Here is a 24,216-nt window from a genome sequence, read left to right on the forward strand (position 1 = left end):
TTTAAAAAAAAAAATCTAAACCAAGCGGAACCTCCCAGTGGTGGCCGTAGACCGATCCAAATATAAAATAAAGAGAGATACTAATATTTTTTAAGCCCAACATTGACTGAGCGTTTCTGCTTAGAAAAGGAATCCAGGAGCTGTTCAAACTCAAAAACACTAACGTGGGAAAATCCTTTAAACAAATGACATTTCCATCTTTCTAAACCAACCCTCTTTATTATTATTATTATTATTTTCTTTTAATAAACAACTTCGATACTAAGATTATTGGCATGGATTTTCTATATTTGCATATGCAAACACATTTGCATAATTAGATAATTAAATTGACTAAATTAGATTATGTATATGTAAATTTATGGATATCTATGAACAATAACTTTGCATTTTTACAGATGCACCGTTCATTCCCCAAAACCTATTTTATTAATTTCTTCTCTCTCCTCCCGCACACTCTCAACAGTGAATAATTGATATTTTTGGGCACAAGTTGGATGAAATTTGTAGTGAGTGCTTGTTGCAAAATATATAAAATAATAATAATTTTAGGAAAAATAATTAATAATAATAAAATAATAAAAAATTTAATTTTATTATTATTTTGGCTCAAAGATGCATAATCTAGTGTGGAAGTTTTTTTTAAATGACAAAATCAATCTTTAAAATATGTGATTTTCGATATTTATATAGATAAATCAATGCTAATGCTCTGACCAAGATAATTGAGGCCAGAGCAGCTCCAACCAAACCCCATCACCAAGCTGCCCCACCACCATCCAAATCCTTTTGACCCTCCACTCACTTTAAGAGCGCAATTGGCTCACAGGTTGGCATCATTGCGTCACATGAACACCACCAAAACAAAGCTTCATTTTCACTCTGTTCACACCTTATTCCCCAGCCCAAACCAATGCAAAAAATTAAAGAGAGAAAGCAATATCCATTTCAGTGGTCCATACCCACATCTATACATGGACTTGCCTAAGATAACCTAGAGCTTTGTATTTTCTACTCCTTCCCAAAATATGCAATTTTAATTTTTGTCATCATCGACTAAGTAATTAAAGAAAGTGTTCCTGCTTTTGTTTTCTTAACTTCCAAAAAAAAAAAAAAAGAGCAAAACAAAAGTAAAAGAGGCAAAAACCGGTTTTGGAACTCTTCCCTTCTGTCACATGTCATGTACCCTTTGTACATATGATTTTGCAGTATTCTGTCACCGGTGCCTCCCATAAGAACCACCACCACCACCACCACCACCACCTTTGTTCTTTGTAAAGAATGCATTCTTGGGTTTTGGTATATCATGGATGTCCATCACTTGAATCGTTCTTTGCTTTTTGGCTTCACAATCATAAAACACACAAAGCACAAAACCCATCAGCATAAGCTCAAAATATGCACTACAACATTGAATTGCAGCAAACTTATAGGAACAAAAGCCATATGACTAAACCATTTTCAGCTTCTTTGTAATTCTCGTGAAGCCGTTTGCTCGCTGAAGCCAGTCGGTCAGAGTCAAAATCTTTTTGCTCTTTTTGTCTCTGCATAAATCCCAATGAATTGAATCAATTTGATAGAAGGCACTTACACATTTGGTACGTTAGGAAAAAGAAGTAAAGAGCAGGAAAATCTCTGAAAGTCCATATTGATAAAACTTGCACCTCCTTCTCAATGAACCAAATTAAACCATTTGATGCAATTGAGTTTGGTTTCTCATATTCTCTATAAGCATAATGCTTCAAAAACTTGGTTTCTCTCTCTAATAATCAACCAAACGTACAGCTAAAGCTGGAAACTCTTAAGTTTGTATGCATACATTTTGATGTGCAGAGGCAGATACAGGTGCTAATTGGGCTGGTCTAGGGGGAGCTTCTTTTCGGGGAATCGCTTTTGGCTTTGGCTCTGATTCTGAATAATTCTTGTCTGACCCGGAACTCCCATCTGTGCAGGCAAGATAGATCAACAAATCCAAACAAGAACGCAAACAAAGATCAAAAACATTACTTTGAATCTGATTCTACTACTCACTGTGTGGATTTGGAGAGTATCCAAAATCAGGAACCTACAAAAAAGAGAATATTAGAAAGTTTAAAGAAAAGACAGAATTTTGCAACTTTTTTTTCCCAGACAACGCAAATTATCTGGAATTGGGGGGGGGGGGGGGGGGGGGGGGGGGGGAACTGATTCCTTTCACCTGGTGATGACCATTTTGGGGAATTTTCTGCTGGGGTGAGTCTCCATAAGCTGCCAACAGCATCAATCACAACTTTTAGCTTAATTTCTTAACCCCATTTTGTGCTTCAACAATCTTCAAATCTTTCCCACAAGGGAAACTGAGATCATTTTAATTTATGAGTTATAATGTTACCCATTAGAGCAGCAGAAGTGTGTTCTCCAGGTTGATTCAACTTCACCCACTCATCCACAATGTCCTTCCACTTCCTGACCAAAACAAAAGAAAACCAAAGCAATAAATGTTGAACAGCCTTCTCCAACACTTAACACTACCATGTGCAAAAACATAAGTAAGACGATTAGAAAGAAACTATAAAACATTTGGAACATATTTTCCAAAATTTTTGGTTCTTCAAAACCTGACTAGTAGCTTCACCAATCTCCGGACATCATTCGATGAATGCTTTCGCAATCGATTCACATGCCTTCCTATATCAGTCTCCTACAATTAACAATTACAACAGAAAAACGAAAACTATAATTATTAGAAACAATAAGTCAGAAAGAACTAGAGAAGAAAATTTGCAACATAGTTTACCTTGAGTGCTTGAAATGTTATATCCATGTCTGCTAGAGTTTGAAGCAATTCAACCAAAGAATCCTCAGACTGACACACACAAACAAAAGAACCAAGGAGAAAAATCATACCCAGAAAGATAAAACTGGAATATAAATTAAACAATATGTATAAAGTAACGAAAGAAACCTGGTCAGGATCTTCAAGGTGCTCCTTAATTTCAAGAATCTTCTTCTGCTCGTCATCGAACATACCACCGTACGGATCCAAGTCTTCGTCGTCATCTCTCTCCACCGACTCTGGTGTCACCGGTGACCCTTCTTTCCCTTCCTGGCCGCTGCTATTTTCCCCCGCCGGAGCCTTCACTTCGTATAGATTATCAGGCCTCCGATTATCGAGGTTGTCGCAGTTTCGGCACCGAGGCTGCGCCAGCGAGGTCGCCGCATAGAGCCTTTCCACGATCCCGTCCCTCCGGTGCTTGAGCTCGCCTCCGTAGTCCAAAGACGCGACCGCTATGGCCGTGTCAATGAACGTCCACACGTCAACCCCACAACTGTCCAGAACGGCCCGGAAATCATCTATATCCATCATCGCCGTCGCTGCTCCAATAAATTCAATTCGTTAAGAACACAGAAAAGTGGACAGCTTTAAATGGGTTTTTTCTCTATCGTATTTTCCGAGCTCTTTCGGAGATTGAAATCAGGAGATTGGACATCATCGGATCTTAACTAAGACGAGGTGTACAATGAAATCAATGAATCTTAGTCCGACGAGTTACGTTAGAAAATCATGCATCCAGACAATATATACATATGACCAATCATCGTAAAACCGTTTGGGCAAAACAAAAGAAGAAAGGCACAGATCTGAGAACAATGAAAAAGCTGAACTGGATTCTGGAGTAGTGGGGCAGAACAGAACCCCGGTGATCTTTGTTCCTATTCTTCCCCCCTGTTTTTTGTTACCTTTGGAGATTAAACTGTGAGGGTATATTCCACGAAAAATTGTAATCAAGTTTTGTTCTTTATTTGTTTTACGAAATAGTTTAGTTTATGTTGACCTACAAAGTAGTCATGGCTTGTGTGTCTTCTCAGAAACTGGGGTTGGGTTTGTTGTGGGTTGGGTGCTGGAGAGAGAGGCAGAGAGAGAGAGAGAGAGAGAGAGAGACAGAGAGAGTAACGATGGGGTAACTTTAGATTACGGCTTGCATTATTGGTGGAATGGAATATTTAATGAACGTGGACTTGTGGGTTTGTAGCTTTGCAGTGCCCAATATCCAGGCAAGATTTTTCTGTATCTTGATTCTCCAATCGTCCACCATACTCATATTTTTTTAGTAAGTAATATCCACTCTGTTTCGATAAGTTCTGCTTACTTCTCTTTCACAACTCAAATTAATTACCTATATTTAATCGGATATTACCTATATATGAAGCTTTTTATTTAAGATTTTAATGGATACCACTATGATTAAAAATAATACTTCTGAGGTTTTAGTTATTATAATCTAATTCTCTTCCTATGGTTGATATATAATTCAGAAATAACAAGTAAATTTTGAATTAGTCGATTCACTTATGATAAACTGATGATGATTAAAACGTTTAAGACTAATATTTAATGATAAATATAAATCAATTAACATTTTTGTTATCTCCAAATCTTAAAAAATAGATTGTTATCTTTATCGTAAATTTTATCATTTACAGTAGAATATAATATATTTTAAATAACTATTCATTTAAGTGATTGGTATATATATAAATCGTTTAAATTGGATCACGTTGATAAAAGAGTTTTATTACATATAAGTAAAGTTGTGCTCTAATCTGTACACCAATACTGATTTCTTTATATTTAAAATTTAAATTAGTATTGTTTTCAATAAAATTTACTTTTTGACCAATCACATTAGATTAATGTATATATTAGTGCACAGTTATACTTACAATAATTATTATTTTATTGTAATTAAATATTAAAATAGATTGTGGTTTGGTTGTTGCTTGTTATAAAAACTACTCCTCCCTACTTTTAATTTTTGAGATTTTTCATCAATATCCTTTGAACTTCAATCATTTTTATCCTTTCATCATACATCCATCAAATCTATTTGTGGAATATTGTTTTAGACAAGTAGAAGGCCAACTTGAGACTTGAAAGCAAGGCAAGCAGGAACAGGCTGAAACTTACTATTCAAAGACCTATTTCTAGAAAACGAGAGCCACGTTATCACCAATTGAAACATCCAATGTGTCACAATAAATCAAATCAAATTTTAATATAAAAATTGAAAATATTTAATAATTAAAAAAATTAAATTAAAACAAATATAAAGAGGTGACCCTCCCATCCCAGCTTAGGATGATGGGTTCACAAAGGCAGCCTCTAGAGAGATCTAGGGGTGGACGGCGGCCAATATCTCTAAAAGAGTGACCAGACCACCCCTTGATCGAATGGTATCCTCCTCTCCCAATTCTTACATTTTTTTTAATTAATTTTTTTAAAAAGAAAAATTGTGTGTTTTCTAATTTTTATGTCTTTTTAGTTTAAATTTATATATTATCATTTCTTGGTACACATGATGCGTTTTTGTTGACAATGACGTGACATTCATTAATTAGTGAGTCTAGTGAATAAGTAACGTCAGAAGACATCAAAATGACCAAAGTCGAAAGTATCAAGTTAAAATAGTTTAAAATTAAATGTTAGGGAGTAATTCATTAATGATTAAAACACACAAATTATTTTAATATTTGACTCATTTGATCAAGGGTTATTTTAATGTTTTAGAAGTCCTACATTCTTGAATAGATTTTATAAAGATAAATTTATAAATTGATATAGTTTTATATGATATATTAAATTTACTTTATAATAAAAAGAGTTTTACAGTATAACATACCACATCAAACCATATCAAGTAATAAAATAGGCTTATGTCCCACTCCTCTTTTGGAGGAATGTGGGTGTTAGTCCTACTCCTCTTTTGGAGGAAGGTAGGTGTTAGTACTCTTCCTCCTTGGGAGGAGAGAGTTTGGTTATTCTCCTCCTCCTTGGGAGGATGGAGCGGGTGTGTACCTCTCTTCTTCGGAAGGAAGGTTGTTTAAGCTCTGGTTTTGACAGAGCGCTTTCTCTTCTGACTTGTTGTCAGGAGAGAAGATGTAGAAGTTTAGACAATGTCCGTCACAAAGAAATTTGTTGACGGGGAAGCTCCTGAGCAGTTGCGTTAGTTGACTTATAGTCGGGTCTCCTGTATTGATAAGTCACAGTTGTAACTTCGATTATGAATGAATGCAGATGCATTTTCCCCTTTCGAAAAAAAAAAAGTAACCACTTTTTTTTTTTCATTTTCTTTACGAATTTCAAAACGTAGAATTGCGAAACTTGTATACTCTTCTAGATTAAATAACATAAGAGATGAAGAAAATAAAACCAATAAGTAAAAATAACTTATCAAGATATAAATGAATGATTTCTAGATACTTTTAAAAGAATAATGCTACAAACTAGGGGTGTGACCTACACCCTACTCTCGCATATGCGGAGGGTGGTGTTTCCTACCATTGCACCTCGTCCCTGATCTGAAGGGCGGGGCAGCGGGGTGATGTGCCTAGCTATCCACTCCTACTATAAATAGTTATAGAGTGCTTAAACGTTGTATAATTTTTTGTAAAAGAGTATGGTCTATTGTTAAAAAATTAATTTTCTTTTTAATGTAGATTTCGTATTTATTTACTTTTTTAAAAAATTGTATGATATTTGTGTACTACACGACAGCAAATATTATTTTTTATTTTAAAATCAAATTTATTAGAGATTATACGTAATTAAGAATTAACACTCATATAACTAATTTTAATAATTTGAAGTTGAAAATATTTTATAATTTCTCAAACAAAATTGCGACACCCAAAAAAAAAAAAAAAAAGACTTTAAAGGAAGGAACCCAATTTAATTATTATTAATGGTTGGGAGTCCGGAGCCCAATTTAGGTTAGAAGGAAGTGATAGAGCCGCCATCACAGTTGAGTGGGCCACTTGAGAGAAGACGGATGGACCGTATCTGTGGTATGGCCTGCCAAAGATATGATTTTAATATTCTAAAAGAAATTCTATTTAGAATCGTACACCACCCACCCAAGAAAAATAAATAAAAATATTAAAAAAAATTACTCTATCTAGTAGTCTTATATCACATATTTATTGAATAAAATAACTCTTAATTTTTTCTTAATAAATATGTAATATAGTATTACTAAGTAATTTTTCTATTAAAAATAAAGACCCACATCAATAGGTGTGTGGTATAAAATTATTGAGTAGAAGAATTCAATCTAAAAGCTCAAATATTGTGACGAAAGAGTGAAACATTACCGTTAATTAGAGGATTTCTTTTAGGTAAGATAAATGCTTTAGCCACATAAAAATCCTGTAAAAATAAATTTACGAATTGATATGTTTTGATGTAGTATATTAAATTATAAAACTATTTTTATTATAAAGTAGATCTAACATATCATATAAAGTTACGTTATTTGTAAATTTATTTTCATATACTTTCTGTATGGCTGGTTCACTTTAGGCAAAATTGAAATAAAGAACCAAATACATATGATATATTAGTGAAATAAGAGTACGGGAGATTGAGCAGTCTTTGACTATAAAGCATGCACCTAAATTTGAGAGTCCATGGGACCAAGAGCATAAAAAAAGGTTTAAAGTTAATGCAGGCCATGAAGAATAAAAGGGAGATTTTGCTTTATGCTCGGGAAGATTCTTTGGTTTTGAAATGGCTATATATAAAAATTTGCCTCATAAGTTGTGGCTGATTTGATACGACAATTAATGCTCATGAAATCCTTATGTGTAACTTGGGATGATCCTAGCTAGCTAATTGATGTATCCATACTTGCATGGACATTCATGATCTTGACTCTTGGTTAAGTGGGTTTGTGATGTTGGTTGTAAATAATAAATCAGATCGACGGCAACCAAACTTAATTAAGAGTCCATGAGGATTACACGTACATAGCAACGACAAGGACTTGGAAGTATAATAGTATTCATCAGCCCATTATCTACCATCCATTCATCGTCTCTTGATCATGTAATATCAAATTATTCAAAACAGTTCTTCTATGGCCAGTCAAGTTCATGCACTCTTTGCGCACATTGGCCACGGCAGTGTTGTTTTATTTTTATCAAAAAAAAGTAAAACACCACGAACAACGTAGAAGAAGAAAGTTCATTCCTTGCATTTTCACAATTTTATAATTCTTTTCAACACACCTACGAATGAATAAAACAATCGATAAATTTACAATTGATTTTAAAAGACGTCAGGATGGATCATTATACATATAGCTCCTATGAAAAAAGCTATAGGCAGTCGGCTAGTGCAAGCACGTGGCAAATGCCATCTGATGTGGAAAAATAAAAACGCACCGTTTCAATATTTGATCTCATTTTCCTAGATTTTCACTTCTTTCTCCTTCCGCTTTGTGTTTCTCTCCCTCGAAGTCCTTCCATTTCCTCAGAGTTGAAGAATTGCATTCGCAATATTAGGAGTATACTTTTTTATCGGGAAAATGAAGATAAAAAAAAAGACTCGGTAGAAGAAAATTAAATCTTCTCCATCCTTTAGGAAGTACCTGGAGTGATTGGCCACTTTTGTCAAAGCATCTCGCCAGGCATATGCAAAAGGAGAAATTCTTGGCCACTTTTGTCAAATCATCCCATATCATTTGCCCCCAAGCTTGAACTCGTAAAGATGAAGGCTTTCCTCCCTCTCCGTGTAACCAATTGAGCTCTACCTTTCCTCTCTCTCTCTCTCTCTCTCTCTCTCTCTCTCTCTCTCTCTCTCTCTCTCTCTCTCTCTCTCTCTCTCTCTCATGAATTTCTTCTTCTCTTGTTAGCTAGGAAGACTGGTCCCTAACTCCCTAGTGTGCGCCTTGTGTGATTGGCTCATTTTTGTTTTGGCGCATGGCTTTGGTTTTTTTTTTCCAGTTATTTTATCTAAGTTTTGGTTGATTTAATGTCTTAGGAACATTGATGGATATTGAAAGAAAAACCAAAGATACAACTAATTCACGTAGGGATTTTATAGAGCTTGGGTTAAGGAAGGAATTACATTTACAACCTTCGGCGAATGGGTACTCCATGATGTTTGGCTCCTACACATTGGATATCAATCAGATGAGACGTTTCTGTGAATGGCTTGCATCTGTTAAAATTTTCTATGGTTTTGCCTCGAACATCTCTAGATGTGTTTCAGTTACTGATGGAAAGATATTAGGAATGAAAAGTCATGACTGTAATGTGTTCATGCAAAGATTACTTTCGGTTGCAATTGTGGGTTTTTACGATCTGATATTCGACTTGCATTGACCGAGTTGAATTCCTTTTTCAAGGCCTTATGCACCTGAACGTTAACACTAGACATATTGAAGCGACTACAAAATGACATTACGATTATCCTCTACAAGCTTGAGATGATTTTCCCACCTACTTTCTTCGATATCATGGTACACCTCATCATTCACTTACCTCGTGAGGCTTACCTTGCAAGGCCTATTCAATATAGGTGAATGTATCCTTTTGAGAGATATTTGGAAAAATTCAAGCGTTATGTCAGAAGTAAGTCTTACATAGAAGGTTCAATTGCTCAAGCATACGTCCATGTTGAATCTGAACATTTCCCTATTTTCTCACAAAAGATACATCCTTTGGGCTCACCTACCTCCAATCGATTAGATAAGACTCTATTTGCAAAGGCAAGGTGGTACGTGCTTAATAATTGTGCTGAGACCAGTCAATACCTAGAGTAAGTATTTTGGTTGTTTCCATTACTTGTACATTGCTTTCTAGTTTGTTCTTTACAAAGACCTGTCTTAGTTTAAATATTTGCATATGTTTCCACAGTGAGCACCATACAAAGTTGAAAGAAATTTCATCCGAGAATGTAGATCATAGACATCAACTAGAATTTCCAAGTTGGTTTCGTACACAGGTATGTTATCTCTAAAATCAACCCACATTTAATCTTGTCAATTTACTTTCTAGAGTATGGCTAATTAACTTATTGCACACCACTATCTTTAGATTCAAGAAATACATTTAGCAAGTCATGATGAAGTCTCTAATGACATTTATGTACTCGCTTGTGGACCAGATCCATGGGTCTCTTGACATTCTGCTTGTATAATGAATGGCATCATATTCCACACAATATATGCATGGAGAATTTCGTGCAACCCAGAATAGTGGGGTTGTTGTTCTAGGGAAACGCCGATCACAGCCTGTTGATTTTTATGGTGTGTTGATTGACATATTGCAATTATGTTAAATGGTTTGGCGTCATGTATATTTATTTAGAAGTGATTGATTTTATATCGGTGATAGGAGGAGAGGAATACGTGTTGGGGACCACCTAACTAGTGTTAACACTGCTCGCAAATGGTATAAGGATGAACCATTTGCCCTTGCTTGTCAAGCCTCCCAAGTGTTTTACCTTAAAGACACTAACGTGGGTGGTAATTGGTCCGTTGTGCAAAATATTACAAGTAAAAACAACATGTTCCAACTATGCTAGTGGCCAATGATGATGTCGATGATGAGGAAAATCAGAATGTTCCTGCTTTCCAAGAGAATGACCCCTCATATGTAGAAGTTGTACTCAAATGTGATGATGATGATACTGGGAACCCATTGCATAGAACTGGCGTGGAACCAACCCATCTTGCTGAAAAAAGAACATTGCAACATGCAATACCCTTTGTCGATGATGAAGAATTCATTGATGATGAATAGGATGAAAATGATGATAATCTTACTCATAGTAGTGAAGACATTCTGTCGGACAGTCAGTCTTCGTCTGACGATGGTATGTATTTATGCTAGGATTCTACTTATTATTACAAGATTAAATGTCGGTTCATACGTGTACAATATAGTTATTTAAAAACAAGTTTTCATTATCAACCTTGTGTGCCCAAATATGAAATATCTAACTCCAATAAATGACTATGTTTTATGCAGAATCTGATGAATAATTGACAACTTGGTGGGCATTGTTATAATGACTACTGGGGAGGACTGGTATCTCTCATGCAACTTTTAATATTCTCTGCTTAAGGAGGACTTATAATCATGAATTAATAGAAGCATCTTGCTACTGATTGTGTACACAATATTTACAACTGATATTGTTTTTTGGATTTATTATTCATTTACATTTGCTCAACCCTATGGTTTGCACTTATCAAACACACAAGTATGTATGAGACAAATAGAATCTAATTCCGTATCATTAGTGCAAATCATTTACAAGTATGGGTGCTATGATTATAATTTGTAAACATTTAATTTTAATATATACTTCTTTTAGTGTATATACATGTATTCCAGTATTGATCTTATATATTAATAACTAGGTTGTTTCGATCAATGCTTGGCATCATGCATCCCTACTTACATCCAAGAAAACCTCAGCACATGAGAATGGAAAAAGAAGCTTTTTCCATTGGAAAGGTCCATCACTTAGCAGCTTCTCAATTGGTAGGGAAGGTGCTGCTTGGTTGGGGTTGGTTTCACCGATTGTGAAAGAAGAAGACGTACAAGTACTGCAAAACCTTCGGCGGTTTGGGTGTTTGGCTTGCAAATATTTTTTTTCTATGTATTTTCACAAGCGTCAATTTCGTAAGCTGTTATTTTGCCTATAGTTGTAATGTTTTTGTGAAAACAAAGATAGCTTAACTCTATGTTGGATCATTAATGTTGTACTGGACATATATATATAGAATAGTTGTAATGATTTATTGTGGAAGTGAAGATGGCTTAGCTCTATGTTGGATGATTAATGCTGTACCGTTGGACATATATATAGAATAGTTGTAATGATTTTTTGTGTAAGCTTTAGAAACAAGTAATGTTTTTGGTATTGTACAATAGCCATTATTGAAACAGGTTTTGAAATATGAAGGAGAAGATAGTGCCAATTTTATACCATAGATTGATTAATGTGAACTCATCAAGCTCATGGTCGGCATTCAGCTCTGCTCAATTGTGTAGTAAGAAATGTAAGAAAAGGACCAAAACAGTGGCATTGTTTTATAAAACTTAATTAATGAATATATGAGGGCTCTTTACTTAGTACGAGAAGATATTTTTTGTGAATGGATTTTTGTAATTTCTTTTTCACATTATCAAGTGTGAAAAGTGTGTTAAATATGAGGGCTGCTGTGTAGCACGACTTTATATATATATTCTTATTTTTTTTTTGAAAATGTGAATTTATTCATCATACCGAAGTTACAAATGTGACTTATCAATAAAGGAAAATCTAAACTATAAGCCAACCTATGCAACTGTTCTGGAGCATCCTCACACACAAAGTGACAGATATTGTCTTAAGTTCTAAACCTTTTCACAGAGAGAGAGAGAGAGCACTCTGTATAAAAAAAGTGACAAGGACCCTCCATCCTTCTAAGGAGGTGAAGTATGGGACAATATTATTATGGATAGTAAGTCCAAAAGTCTATTACTAAAATATTACTAATAAACTACATAAAATTATACTACAAAACAACTAACAAAAACAACATAAACACAAGCACCGGCATGAGCACCGACGGAACACCAACCGCAGGCATCGGCGTCATGAGCTCAGGAACAGCACGAGTACCCAGTTCGCGTATGGACCACAACAACCTCCACTGTAGGGGTCGGCCATACGTCCACCAGCCATAACTTCGGCCGCCACTCTTGACTAGCACTAGCCCTAGATTGTGTCCGATCAAAAACTCATCACGCCGCTCAGTTTAAAACGAGGATAACAAAACAAGACCAAAAAATCAATTTTGAAACAGAGGGCAAAAAACAAGAGGCAGTGGTGCGTGCATAGCAAAACCACTCTTAGAGGAGAGCCGACGGTCGCTTGATGATCTCCCGGAGTCATAGGTCCCAGAAAAGCTAGGTTTTGAGTCAGCAGGTGGCTCCCTGGTGGCCCGTGATAGCCACGCTCTGGTGCAATCCGAGATTTTGTCCTGTGCGTGTGGGCTACGCTCCCCTCCTTTTGGCGTCGCGTTCGGTGGTCTTGAAAATCGGCAGCTAGCCAACATCCTGGTGGGGCGCGTGTTGGCACTCCCCTTTATTTGCTTGAAAACACAAAACAAATGAAAATGAAAAAATACAGAAAGCAAAAAAAAGAGAAACAGAGGAGGAAGGAAAGAGGGGGGGAGCCGAAGCTCTCACCCCTATCACTCTGGGGTTTTGGGGTTAGTTTAGAGAAAAGGCAGAGAGTTTAGAGAAAGAAATGGGCAATTAGTTGTGTATTTTGACTTTCTTTATATATATATATATATATATATATATATATTCAAACCTTATTAAGTTAGGAATAAATATTCTCTCTATTAATTTATTTGGAATGAGTAACACATTTTAGTATAAATCAAGTAATGTTTTTGGATAAATATATATTACCTTAATTGATGTCTAAATATTGTTAATTATCATCAACCCACAAGCTCGAATATATAGTCATAAGTACTTTCTCTACTTTCGTACACTTTATGAGCTGGCATAGAGGAGTATCAATATTTATACAACATACGCTTCAATATTAATGGTCAAATATATATAAGGCCCCATAATCCAACCTTGGTACTTATGTATATAATAAATTGATTAGCATTAGTACTTATCTAATATTATATATATATATATATATTACTTGAAAAGGAGAGTTGATCACACATACATGCAATAGATATATATCTATTGATATATATATACACATATATATAATATTAAATAGTGTTACTTATATAATATATATAATATATTAAATAGTATTACTTATATATAATATATATTTATAATACTTAATCATGGAAATTCATGAACACACATATATGTAATAGATCGAACAATAGTCCAACCCTGGTACTTACCTTGTATATAATACATTAAATAGTATTACTTATATATATATATATATATATATAATTCTTGATCATGGAAGTTGATCACACATACGTGCAATATGTATATAATACATTAAAGTAATGATCTTATATATAAATCTGAAAGTTTCCTAGTATATTCTAGTGTTCGCAAATAAAAGCTGATATTCATCACAACTGTTATATATATTGTGAAAGGAAAAATATAGTTGCAAGCACAATTGTGTACTAATCTGTGCATCAATGTGATGTGATTGGTCAAAAAGTAGATTTTATTGAAAACAGTGTTAATTTAAATTTTAAGTATGAATAAATCAGTATTGGTACATAGATTAGTACGCAACTGTGCTTGTATGTAGCAAAACTCATTGTGAAAAAAAAGAACAATGTAAGTTAGTCTACTGCTATATAAACAGGTAATCATGATGTTGCTGACGTAAGTACTTGCAACTGCTTTTGCAATATCTCTGAATGACACAACAGATCTCCAAAATCCCACCGTCCCTTGCAACTGGCGTAAGCTTTGGGAGACACAAGCTACACTTATGTGGGAGATGAAAATAATATAACGCCAAACCATCTTTTGGCATAGATAACAATGTATATTATTTCAGTCCTCTCTTGGTGGCTATCTCAAAACACACTGCATGCTGAAGCTACTTCGCTCAATTCAGTCTTGAAGGAGTATAAATTGGTTGTGCATATTTCTGCTTTCCAGTTGAAAGAAACTCTATGTTGGACATTGGTAGTACTGATTTTGTTATGCTCTAGCCAAGACCCCAACAACTACCAGAACCAGAAGATTCCTCTCATGTACGTGGAATATGTACATACATGTAGAAATTTTGACAAATATATGAGTACTGTTGGCATGTATGGATAGCAAGTATAGGCATAGAACTAGTGTGAGTGCTAAATTAGCAAGTAATTGATGTGTTGAACTCATGAGTTCAACACATCAATTACTATATTTATAGTAGAAGCTGCTGAGTTTATATATATGTAGTAGTGCTAGCTCATGTGGCAAGTCTTCATGATGACCAATGTAATCAGGTTATTTTGTATCATTGGCAGAATCGTGATATATATATATATATATATATACACATATGCAAAATTCTGTAGATATAATAGGGATTAATGATGGCATATCTTTATATGCATATGCAGAAAATATTAATTATATATATAGACCAAATTCCTAATAGAAGGGATTATGTGAAAACCCTTTATATATCATGCATGTATGTGTAAACCCAATGCAAATCTAGAAGGAGCAGATTAATTTCTACCAATTAGGCAAGGGATAATTAACTTCACAAACAACATGTCTTTTTATGGTGCCCTGCAAATTGCAGTGTAATGAGTCAATTAGGGCATCTGCTACTAACGAATCAATTAGGGAATTATAATGGATCAATTTGGTGTGCAATTACTCCCCCCCCCCGGCCCTCGAATTTTACGGCCAAACCCCACTGTAAATGATATGGAAAAAAATGATGCACCTATTACATTCGACGGAATACCCCTACCAGTTATGTACTGTTCAATACTGGTCACAACCCAATTAACGGCAACCCCTATTGTGCTAAAAAACCCAACAATTTTGAAGAAAGGAAAATTACGTTCGGCGATGATTATCACCGTAAATACCTTATATTGTGGTGCATTGCAACCTCATCGGCAATTGGATGCTCGCCGTAAATACCCAACCCCCAACAATTCTCTGGGCGTGTATGGAATTGCAGCTAAGTTTCCCTGCGTCTCTCAGCTCCCCATTAAAATCATCTTCTGGATGAACTAATCCTGCTGGAACCGCCATGGATCTTGCAGCGAGAAAGTCGATTGGGAGCACCAATTTTGCGATAACATGTGTATTGTTGTTTCGAGAGTCAAAATCGTCGAGAACTGCCAGTTATCTTTTTGAAGGAGAGTTGTTGCAAAAAAATTGGTTTATGTTAGGCTCAAATAGAAGCAGTTTATCTGCGCTCAATAAAACGCAGTACTTGATGTATTGTGACGATTTCTACGCTTATAACGGCGACTTCTAAACGCCGCAAAAGGCTATTTTCTTGTAGTGACGGGTACCATTTCCTCCGCTCTCTGGCACACGATCACAATAGATATGATGTTGCATCTATTACTACTATTATTTTCGTGATTATGGACTTTATGTTAAGTTCGAGAATCATAAGCTTACTTTAATTCATGTTATTCCTCGAATAATCCTTACATATGATTTATCTTTGGGCAATTTATGTGCAATTTCTATGAGTGTCGTGAATGATATACTTAATTACAACTATTTTATACCACGTTTTATAACTAATCAATATAATTGTACAACTTCATTAAAAATAATTCTAATTTTATATAATGGTTTATAATTAATCAATATTGTAATTATACAACTTCATTTTGTATAAATCGCGATTTTGTTACTTTCCTATAAATAGTACACACGCTAAGTACTACCAAGTTTTTTACAACCACTGGTCTACTTCCATATTATTCTTAATTTGCGGCTGGCTTTTAAAGATGAGATATGAATTTCTTCTTTTGTTAATTTATTCTTTGATCATGATATGAATCCACTGTCAAGTACTGCCATCCATTCAAATTCGATATCTGTAGTAATCATTAACAGTAGTGTCAATGTTGGTGAAAAATCAACTTCGATCAACTACTAGTACTTCCACATAATGCCTAATTATTAGCTTTTGTTAATGCATGGTAATTATTAATAAACTAGCATATATATATATATATATATATATATATAATGAATAGTGGTTCTTAAGCATGCAGTCGCATATATATTTACGCTGAAAATTTGAACGGGTCTTGAGGTTCATTTTAATTTCTTCTTTTGTTAATTTCTTCTTTGATCGTGATATGAATCCGCTGTCAAGTACTGCCAAGTTTTTACAACTACTTCCATATTATTCTTAATTTGCAGGCTTTTAAAGATGAGATTAGAATAAAAAAGTAAAACGCGTGTAATTACTTTCTTGCTTTTTGACTTCTATTCTCTGAGAATTAAATGCCCCCTGGCCATTAAGTAAATATATATATTATAGCTAGATACTTTTTAATTTGTATATAATCGGAATATGATCAATCTAAAACGAGGGAAAGAGTATCTTTTCCATCGTTGAAGCACCGGAAAACTTGGAGTCGTACGTACAAAATTGAACTGTTAAGAATTGACCCTCGTGGAAAAAAAAAACTACAACGTATGAAAAATATATGCTTTGAAACGTCTTAGCCTCATTTGAAAATTGAAATAGATTTAATTTAATCTAATTTTAAGTTAGGTCTAACAACTAGATATCGAATTCTCAAATTACTAAACTTATATCAATTCAGAACTTATTTATCTGCAGAACCTACTACCTTTTATAACTCAACACCTTTTATACACGAGACTCATAACTTTTTTATTTTTTCATAAATACATCTAAACCTATTAGCTAGATCTTAACATATAAACTTATCTTAGATGGGTCTCATAAAACTCATTTCACCATTTCAACTCAATACTATTCGTAAAGAACTCGACTCATCTCAACCTCAAAACGGAGCCTTACACTCTTGAGAAAACAGGAGTGCTGCTATATCCTTTTAGCCCATGCACATATGTGTGTGTGTGTGTATTGGTTTAAACTCAAAAACTGAGCCTTTATTCAATCTACATATTTTCTCTTTGATTACTAAAACTACTACGATTTCTAGCCCTTTGCTAATCCGAACACCTCTCCCTTTCTGCTACTGATCTAACTACCCAACCATGGAGGGCCAAACCGCCCCTATGAGAGGAAGCAGCTTGAAGCATAAGCTGGATTGAGGATTCCAAGGCCAAAGCAACCATCAAAAGGTTCTCGTTGTTTGAGACCGTATGAGCAAAGACGGTACCATTTTCCTTGCTCTCTCTAGCACATGATCACAATAGATATGATGTTACTACTATTCTTTTCGTGATTTATGGACTTTATGTTAGGTTCAAAAATCATAAACTTTCTTTAATTCATGTTATTCCTCGAATAATCCGATTTTATAGATGATTTATCTTTGGAAAATTTATGTACAATTTCTATGAGTGTCGTGAATGATATACTTAATTACAACTATTTTATAACACTCTTTAGAATTAATCAACATAATTGTACAACTTCATTAAAAATAATTCTAATTTTATATAATGGTTTTATAATTAATCAATATTGTAATTGTACAACTTCATTTTATAGTCATAACTTTATTACTTTCCTATAAATAGTAGACACACTAGTGATTTTGTATCGAGACATATGTATGCACTTCATTAATTACGGTGATTTTCATTAAGAAAAATTATACTCATCATCTTAATTTGCACCATACACCACATATAATTGTTTAATTTGTTATTTCTTCTCTAACCAAATGTGTGGTGTATGGGTGATAAATAGAAAAACTCAATTAATTTAGGAAGAATAAAACAAAATAAAAAACTAAAAATAAATATAATGTCTGATGTGTGGGAATAATGAGTAGTAAAGTTTGAATTGTAAACTTTGAGTTTAACTCAAGCTCTTTTAAATATTAATGTGTCCATGCCATCACATCTGTCATGTTTTAGTGTGAAATTATAATTTGCCTCCAAATATGTTTTTTTTTTCCATCATTTCCCTATTTACTCGAAGGCTTTATGTAATTTTTCAGTGCAATCATCTACTAAATCTTGTTCAAACCACTGGGATTACGAGGTTTTTCTGAGTTTTAGAGGCGCAGACACTCATAAGAATTTTACTGATCACGTCTATTCTGCATTGGTACGAACCGAAATTCAGATATTTCACAATGATAATGAGCTTCCAAGAGGGGAGAATATATCCAAGGAACTAATCAATGCGATCCATGGGTCAAGGATTTCCCTTGTAGTTTTCTCTAAAGATTATGCCTCTTCTAGTTGGTGCCTCGATTAGCTTGTTCAGATCCTTTAGTGTAAAAGTACCATGAACCACATTTTTATCCTAATATTTTACCATGTGAGTCCCTCCGATATGAGAAAGCAAATTGGGACTTTTGCTGAAACATTTGCTAGACTTGAAGAGAGATTTTAGGAAGATATGGAAAGGGTGCAATGATAGAGAGAGGCTTTCACAGAAGCTGTGGATTGTTCTGGCTTCGACCCCAGAGCGATGCAAATGGGTATATATTATTCTAACCACTCACGTTTTTCCATGCAGTTTTTTTGGACGTTGACTTTTGTCCTTTAATTTTCTTTGATATCTTAGACAAAAATAATTAACTTGACAAAATTTTTGAAGAAAGAATGATTGCATGTTACTTGGGAGTACCTAACAATTCATTTCCATGCAAACTAATCTACAACAAACTTATTTGAATGGTATTCCTAATAAAATTAGCTAGAACTTACTTTCCTACCATGGCATATCAATGTTTCAATTTTTTTTATTCTATTCCTAATAAATTGAGAAGATAACACTCATGATAAGTTTTTATTCTTCTTTCTCTCTTTTCATACTTATTTCACTATTCTTTTTCCCATTTGAATTGATTTGATCAGGTATGAAGCAAGGTTCATTGAGAAGATTGTTGAACAAGTTTTGTTTAAATTGAACCCCATCCTCTTGAATGCTGTCAAGCACCAAGTAGGAATAGGTTTTCATGTCGAAGAGGTGAAAGCTTTATTACAACTTGGAACAAGTACTACTATTGAACTTCTCATCTTGGGCATGTATGGGATGGGTGGAATCGGTAAAACAACCTTAGCTAAAGCTGTCTATAACCATATATGCCTTGGGTTTGAAGGAAGTAGTTGTCTTTTAAATGTTAGAGAAGTTTCAGAACAATCCAATGGTCTAATTCGATTACAAGAACAACTTCTTTTTGATATCTTGAAAGTGAAAATCTTGCTAATTGGTAATGTTGACAAAGGAATCAATTTGATTAAACAAAGACTTCACAAAAAAAAAAAGTTCTTGTTGTTCTTGATGATGTAGATCAGCTCGATCAAATATATGCGTTAGCCAGAAATGGTGAATGGTTTTTTAGTCTTGGAAGTAGATTCATTATAACTACCAGAGATGAACATTTACTTTTTAAACTAGGAGTAAATTACTCCTACAAAGTTGCAAAAATGAATCATTTAGATTCTCTTCAACTTTTTAGTTGGCAGGCCTTTAATATGCCCCATCCAGAAGAAGACTTTCATGAGATTTCCATTGCTGCAGTGGATTATGTTGGTGGACTTCCATTAGCACTAGAAGTTTTAGGTTCTGATCTACATGGAAGAAGGATTATTAAATGGAAAACTACATTGGAAAAATTTAGAAAGAGTCCAGATGCCCAAATTCATAAAATACTTGGAATTAGTTTCTATTCACTAGACCATACTACAAGGCAGGTGTTTCTAGATATTGCATGTTTCTTTATCGGTATCAATGTAGAATATGTCTTCAAAATATTGGAGGAATGTGGTTCTTTTCTAGATATTGCTATCAATATACTCGTTCAAAGGTCTCTCGTGAAAATTGATTATCTGAATTTAAGGATGCATGATCTTATTCGGGACATGGGCAGGGAGATTGTTTGTCAAGAGTCACGTCATCTAGAAAAACGTAGTAGATTGTGGTCTCATGAAGACGTGTTGAAAGTACTAAAAAACCATACGATATGAGATATTTCCCCTATTATATCATATAAGAATGACCAAATGGTACAGAACCATGATGTAAGTGTTATGTAGGTATGCATAGTAGTTTAGTCATTTTGCGAGCATGCATCATGTGACCCAATCAAGCATGCATCCATTCCAAGGTGTTATATTCTTTTGAAAAAAAAAGATTAATTACATTCCTAATTGAACAATTTTATTTTGTTAGGGATCAGAAGTAGTGGAGGGTCTCACCCTAAATCCGCCCATACATGATCAAGACAAAGTCATATCTTTGGAATCGGAAGCATTTGCAAACATGAAGAATTTGAGATTGCTTCAAATCAAGGGTATAGAAAATTTAAAGCTCGAAGGATGCATTGAGCATTTTTCCAAAGAGCTAAGATGGATTTGCCGGCATAGCTATCCCCTAAGATTTCTTCTGCCAAGACTTCATCTTAAAAATCTTGTTGTGCTTGATATGCAGTATATCAAAATCAAACAAGTCTAAAAGCTGGAGAATAATGTATGCAAAATCTTACCATGCCTAGCTTTTATGTCTTTTATTCAATAGTACTTGATGTTAAACGCAGAACTCATGAGGTTTTTATACTCATTTTCTGAATTTTGTTTTGGTAGATACTCAACAAATTGAAAGTTCTAAATCTCAGTTTTTGTGAAGATCTCACCAAATAACCAAACTTCTTACAAGTCTCAAATTTAGAGGAACTAATACTTGAAGGTTGCACAGGCTTGGTAAAGCTACATGAGTCTATTGGATATCTGAAAGGACTTGTTTTGCTAAACTTGAGCGGATGCAAGAGCCTTATGAGTCTTCCGGAAAGCATTTCTAAATTAAAATCTCTCAAAATTTTTCACATGGGTCGCTGCTTCAATCTACGGAACTTCGCAGACAGAACTACTACTAACCTACCAAATAGATTGATACGGAATCCCAAGAATTTCCTAATGGCTTCCCTTCATGCTTTTAGGTCTATGGTAAAACTAGGTCTCTGTAATAGCAATTTATTGGAAGGTGACTTCCCCATTGATTTTGGGGGCTTATCTTCACTCCAAGATTTGGATTTATTTGTCAACAACTTTTGTGATCTCCCTTATGCCATATGTCACATTTCTAAATTAACCCATTTAAATTTAGCTGAGTCTAGATCCATTCGATCAATTTCAACTATCCCTACTAATTTACGGATTTTATTTGCATTTAGTTGCGAATCACTGGAAAGAATCTCAATTTCAAAGTCACGATTGGATGCACTTGTACTTAGGGATTGCTACAAACTAGTTGACATTCAAGGCTTTGAGAATTTGGCATTTACAATAGCGGTTTGCTTGGAAGGGTGTTGGGTAGAGGAAGATACTGATTTTTTGAAGAGTCTAGTCGAGCTCCAGGTTCTTTCTCTTTCTTTCTAGGTCTGTTTTTATCACTCACTCTCTTATTCCCTGATCTGACCTGAACATTTTCCCAAATGGCAGAAGTGGAAGTGGCCGTCTATGATTGAGAGGCGTCAAATATCCTTGTATGGTAACGAGGTTCCAAATTGGTTCAATCATAAGAGAAAATGGACTTTCATATCCTTTTCTATGCCTTCACTTTCAGATCAAGATGAAGTGATTAATCGATTACTATTTGGAGTTGTTTGTAGAAATAAGAATAGAATCCATGCATGGCATGATGAAATTAGGGTTGTATTCCATAATAAAACAAGAGGCCACATATAAGTTATTGATCGAATAGTCTATTACACAATAGGGTCTCTGGATTATTTACTTTTGCTTTAAGTGGGAGTGGGTGAAGGTTGTAAAATCTGGCCATATGATCAGGAGATGATAAATGGGGAGGAAATCGAGGTGTCATTCGAGTTTGAATGTTCACAGATGCTAGAGTACGTTGGAGTGAAGGAGTGTGGAGTTCATGTCCTGATCATTTAGAGTCGTAACTTTACGGGTATGTTTGCAACACATGAAATATGAAATATTGCTAAAATATGAAATAGTTTCAATTTTAAATCTTCATTTTTTATAAGGTTTGAACTCAAGACCTCTACTTTGATAAGAACATATAGATTTTATTATTTATTTTATTTCTTAATAGTCTCAAACAAAACACAAAAAATAATACTATATTTTCAAATTTTAAACCAATAATAATATTAAAAAGTTATATTCAATCAGTTTTTTAACTTTATAATATTTGTATTTAACTTTTTATCTCTCATTTTTCAAAACTTAAAAAAGCATCTTAACTAAAACTATTTAACTACTATCTATCTATATATATACTAATTATATGCTATATTCAAATGGGCTTTATTGAGCTACGTATGTACTCTCTATATATCTTAATACTATAAATAAATTTGTTTATTGAAATTGTTTTGTAGAGGAGGAGTATTGTTCAAGGGTGTACAACACCGAAAAGGGAAACAAAAATATAATAGAAGACGATATGATCGATACTAAGCCTTTTACGATGCTTATGAAAGACAGACCTCATAATAAGCCAATGCACAGGGATTACGATGGACTCACTAGTTATGTGTCCTATTTAGATCGTATGAAATCAACACTTATTTTATAACCTTAATTAAATTAATGAGAAGAGATGGATTTTATTATTTAATTTATATTTTAGTTATACTGGATCTCTGATTTAATACCATATATGTGAAATCACACTTGTCTCAGAAACTTAAACTAATAGAAATTCTACAATAGAAAAAGCTTTTTGTAAGAAAAATATTTCATTGCAAAAAGTTTTTTCTTTGCAAATGCCTCTTAGCAACCAACAATATATTCATACAAAAATGCTGCATTGGCATTTGACATTCTACAACGAGTTTTATTTTTGTTGCAAATACCTACTTCTAGCAACAAGAATCTTTAGTTGCAAATGTATACATTATTGTTGATAAAGTCCATCAAGGGGGATTTAGAAAACCATTGCAAATATATTTTAGTAATGATTTCTTTTTGTTGCAAAATAGTAGTAGTAACGAACTTGATTTGTTGCAAATTTAATTTTGCAATGATTTTAATCGTTGCAAACGTAATTTGCAATGATTTTTATGCATTGCAAATATATTGCAACGAATCAATTTCATTGCAAATTTATAACTTGCAACCATTTTTTTTGTTGCAATTGAATAGTAGCAACGTATTTATATTTGCAATGACACTTGTAATGAACTCGTTCATTATAGAAATATTTTTGCAACAAATGCATATTGTTGCAAATGTAGTTCACAAAGTTAAAGGACTTTTCAAACTAATGTAATTTATTGGAAAACATTGTTTGCAAAGATGTCCATTCATTGCAAATGCAAGTCCACAATGAAATGGATTTGTTGTAAATGACTTTTTCTAATGATTTACATTTGTTTCAATCCTAATTACAACAACAATATATATTTGTTACAAACCAACATTCTCAACGATGTCAGCAATGAAACACATTTGTTGCAACATTTTTGCAACAAGTTGTTTCCCTTACAATTTGTAAAGTTCAAACAAATAAAAGTTGTTATAAAAATATATTTCGGCCAAATAATTTATATTGCAACGTAAGCAAACCATTGCAAATACAAGTAATTTGTCACATTTGTCGTCACAATTATTTTTGTTTGGCTTTGGTAATTTAATTAGTGTTGGGTTCTGAATTGGCTTGCAAATTAAAGGAGTACCAAATGACCAAACTTTCAGGAAATTGTCTACATTCCTATTGTCATTATTTCACAATACAATTAAACTCACTGGACAACTACTACATATAATGTAATGGACATATAAAAAAAATCATCTGCAACCAAGAATGCA

The 24,216-nt window shown here is 33.9% G+C and overlaps 1 protein-coding gene and 1 pseudogene across 1 annotated transcript; one reads left to right on the plus strand and one right to left on the minus strand.

Annotated features, from left to right (window-relative positions):
* Positions 1-844: 844 nt before the first annotated feature.
* Positions 845-3,985, minus strand: LOC122303476 (probable mediator of RNA polymerase II transcription subunit 26c). Its single transcript, XM_043115275.1, has 9 exons — positions 2,945-3,985; positions 2,777-2,845; positions 2,598-2,680; positions 2,372-2,445; positions 2,198-2,247; positions 2,032-2,065; positions 1,820-1,944; positions 1,457-1,544; positions 845-1,344 (listed from the first exon to the last, which is right to left on the minus strand). The coding sequence occupies exons 1-9, from the start codon at positions 3,344-3,346 to the stop codon at positions 1,217-1,219; spliced, it is 1,053 nt and encodes a 350-aa protein (XP_042971209.1). The 5' UTR covers positions 3,347-3,985; the 3' UTR covers positions 845-1,216.
* A 6,356-nt stretch (positions 3,986-10,341) lies between these two features.
* LOC122304554 lies at positions 10,342-22,332 on the plus strand (annotated as a pseudogene).
* Positions 22,333-24,216: the final 1,884 nt, after the last annotated feature.

Source organism: Carya illinoinensis, chromosome 3, assembly GCF_018687715.1.
Source record: "Carya illinoinensis cultivar Pawnee chromosome 3, C.illinoinensisPawnee_v1, whole genome shotgun sequence".
Classification (NCBI taxonomy): Eukaryota; Viridiplantae; Streptophyta; class Magnoliopsida; order Fagales; family Juglandaceae; genus Carya; species Carya illinoinensis.

Coding starts and splice junctions, on each gene's coding strand:
- LOC122303476 (XM_043115275.1), bottom strand. CDS start 3,346: ATGATGGATATAGATGATTTCCGGGCCGTTCTGGACAGTTGTGGGGTT. Junction 2,846..2,944: donor ACCTTGAAGATCCTGACCAG/GTTTCTTTCGTT, acceptor TGTGTGTGTCAG/TCTGAGGATTCTTTGGTTGA. Junction 2,446..2,597: donor TTGGTGAAGCTACTAGTCAG/GTTTTGAAGAAC, acceptor TGTTTTGGTCAG/GAAGTGGAAGGACATTGTGG.